General features: G+C 44.1%; 1 protein-coding gene across 1 annotated transcript in view; it reads left to right on the plus strand.

Annotated features, from left to right (window-relative positions):
• NT5E (5'-nucleotidase ecto) overlaps positions 1-2,050 on the plus strand; it is a gene marked incomplete at its 5' end in the record, with an annotated part of 56,361 nt that extends 54,311 nt beyond the window's left edge. Inside the window, one exon of the mRNA XM_006773502.2 lies at positions 1,601-2,050. Coding sequence (XP_006773565.1) covers positions 1,601-1,764 — 164 coding nt within the window. The remainder of the gene's footprint in view (positions 1-1,600) is intronic.
• Positions 2,051-3,282: the final 1,232 nt, after the last annotated feature.

The following is a 3,282-nucleotide window of genomic DNA, read 5'->3' on the forward strand; positions in this document are numbered from 1 at the left end:
TTACCTGAGGTGAACACTCTTGGTGCACCCCTTCGTGGCTGTGTTCATGGTCTTGTTGTAGTTAAGCCTTGATTGCTGTTGGTATCACTGGGAGGAATTGACATCCAGGCCAACTGGCTGTGAGGACCAGTTGTGCTGGAGACACCCTTATGGGGCAGGACTTGCTTCAGTGGGGCTTTGGTACTCACTGAGTCTGCCCAGGTTTTTAGGTGGAGAAAGGCCAGGCCATTCATATGCAAAAACCTCTGCGCAGGGCTTAGGTGGGGTTGTAAATTGGGTGGGGAGGGATCTCAAGGAATCACCAGGGCGGAGCAAACCACAATGGCTGCCAGTCAGCTCTGACTTGGGGAGGTCCCCAGATCTGTGTCCCCTGGCCAATGCAGGAACAATCACCGCTGCAAGCACCTCTTAGGGAAAGCCGCCCTCACGTTCCTGCCCGATGCCAGACAGTCCAGTTTCTCTCCGTATGAATCTGGGTCTCCAAATTCTCACCCGGAACTGGAGGGAGCTTGTATCTCCCTCCCAATTGAAAAAGACAACAGCGTACCCAGCTGCCAGCCCCTTTCACGCACGCCTCCATACCTCCGCACTTCCACATCTCTGTACCTCCTCCCGGACTCAATTTGCTTTTCTCTTTCCTTCTAGTTGTATAATTTCCACTCAGCCAGCATTCCTGTGGTTCTGGATGATATCCGTTTTGTCTTTTAGTTGTAGTTTTTTTGTTTGTTTGTTTGTTTATATTTTATTGAGTTTTTACAGAGAGGAAAGGAGAGAGATAGTTAGAAACATCGATGAGAGAGAAACATCGACCAGCTGCCTCCTGCACACTCCCCACTGGGGATGCGCCTGCAACCAAGATACATGCCCTTGACCGAAATCGAACCTGGGACCTTTCAGTCCGCAGGCCGACGCTCTATCCACTGAGCCAAACCGGTTTCGGCTAGTTGTAGTTTTAATGTGGTTGTGCGCGGCAGCAAATTCAGGTGTTTACCTCTGTCGCCATCTTGGTTCTCCTGAGCATCTTTTCTTATGTCTGTTGGCCATCTGTGTGACTTTTGTGGAAAAATGTCTATTCAAATCCTCTGCCCAATTTTAACCAGATTTTTTTCTACTGACTTGTATGACTTCTATATATTTTTTTACTACAAACCTCTTATCAGATACATGATTTATAGAGTGGTATTTTTTAAATAAATTTTGCTGGGTTCCTAAGGGTTTGTTGTAGTAGACAATTAGTATTTCTTTATCAGCCCTCCCTTGGAATGAAGCCCCGTTGCCTCTCCAGCAATTATGTGGAAATGATTCTGGAGCAGGCAAGCAAAGGAAGCCACTGTATGTCTCAACTCGTTTCTCTTGCCCAGTTCCCCAAGTGCTTTAAAGGCAATGATGTCCACAACCTTTCCCCTGAGTAGCATTCACACCTGGAACATGAAAAGGCACTTGTGATCAGCACTCTTCTATTCTTCCAGAACACTTTACCTCTACAACGAAAGGACTATTCCACCAATTACAATTACAAAGGAATTGAGAGAAATGCATTGGTTGTCTCCTCTCTATTGATACCTTTCCTGTCACTAAAATAATGTCCATGTTTTCCTAGGTGACCAAGATATCAACGTGGTTTCTCAATACATCTCAAAAATGAAAGTCATTTATCCAGCAGTTGAAGGTCGGATCACGTTTTCTGCAGGAAGCTGTTACCATGGAAACTTTTATCTAATATTCCTCTCAATTTTGGCAGCTATCCTTGTTTTATACCAATAGCCAAAAAACTCTCCTTGCCATTAATGTGTGAAACTGCCTTTTAAGAACTTTCTTTATAATGGCACAGACCGTCTTCAAAGGCTCCTAGAAGCTGAGCTTAGAAGATCGTAAATAAAGACATTGACATCATCACTCAGGATCAACAAGTTAGTGAACACACAGGAAAAGAATTTAAAATGAGCCCTGAGAGAGGAAGACCACTGTCTTCAGTTTGCATATGCATATTTTAAGCTGTCCAGAATACTTAATGGACTCCTCTCTTCATGGATAACAAATTTCTGCTTTATTTCTGGTCTCTTCTTTCTCCTTTTTAGCTCCTGTTATAGCAAGTTGCATGGACTAAATAAGAGCAGCATTCTTTCTTGTGCCTCCTACATTCCTTTGATGAGTCAAGGAACATATGATGCAGCAGATAATGGGACCGGCCAGGTCAAGGGGCAGGGAGAAAGGGAAGGGAAGGGCGGGCACCCAGGACCGATTTCCATTGCAGAAGAGAGCTAAAGGACATAGGTTTCTTACATAGGTATTTCCTGATAGCAGCAGCATAGTGCCTGGCATGTGGGATTAACTGTTTACGAGATTCCATCGGTTCTGCTTCTGTGCTCTTTCCTTTCTTCTTAATTTGAAGGTGTCATGAGAAGAGAACCTTCTTAGACCAGGTGTCATTCTAAACCTCCCCAACAAGTGCCAATACTGTTATTATTCCAGTTACACACACACACTCCCCCATCAAGGCACACCTTGAGGGGAGACAGGGTTGATTTTTAAAAACGGTGTACAACAGCAGTTTGAGGTCAGCTCTGCCTCCAACCCGGAATAGTCACTCTGAAGTCATTCTCAAGTCTACCAGTAGATATGAGAGCTCCGACCTGGGCGTGGGCCCCTCTGAGTGGGTGCTCAGGAAATACCCAGGCTGAAGAGATGATTTTTGCCCAAAGGTGGTTGTGGGCACATGTGAACCTGCTCAGTGTTGCATGATCCAATGAGAAAGGGAAATCTTCACCTTAGAAAACAGTGAGCACCTAAGAAAGTAAGAGCACCTATGATGACCACAAAATAAAACTAAACAGAAACTTGTATGGACCATAAGGGAGTATGGGAGGAGTTTCTGGGGTGCTACAGTTTTCCATGTCTATCTGGTTGGTGACAGGCTTGTCCAGTGTGTGAAATCCATTGAACTGTATGCTTGTGATTTATACACATTTCCAAATATATTTATGTGTATAAAAAAGTTAAAAATAGTGAGCAAACAGTAGCTAGAGGTTTGGAGAGGGAGTATGTTTATTTCTTAATGTTTACAAATATTAAGTACCCTTGGCATATACTTGTCATAACATCTGTATAAAGGTTGTGGCAGTAAAATAATGTCTTCAGTTCTATGTATATACACATTCACTATAAATAATGTCAGTAAGATTGTAGGGAGCCCTAGCTGGTTTGGCTCAGTGGATAGAGCGTCAGCCTACGGACTTAAGGGTCCTAGATTCGATTCTGGTCAAGGGCACATACTTGGGTTGG

The sequence above is a fragment of the Myotis davidii genome, unplaced genomic scaffold, assembly GCF_000327345.1.
Source record: "Myotis davidii unplaced genomic scaffold, ASM32734v1 scaffold185, whole genome shotgun sequence".
Classification (NCBI taxonomy): Eukaryota; Metazoa; Chordata; class Mammalia; order Chiroptera; family Vespertilionidae; genus Myotis; species Myotis davidii.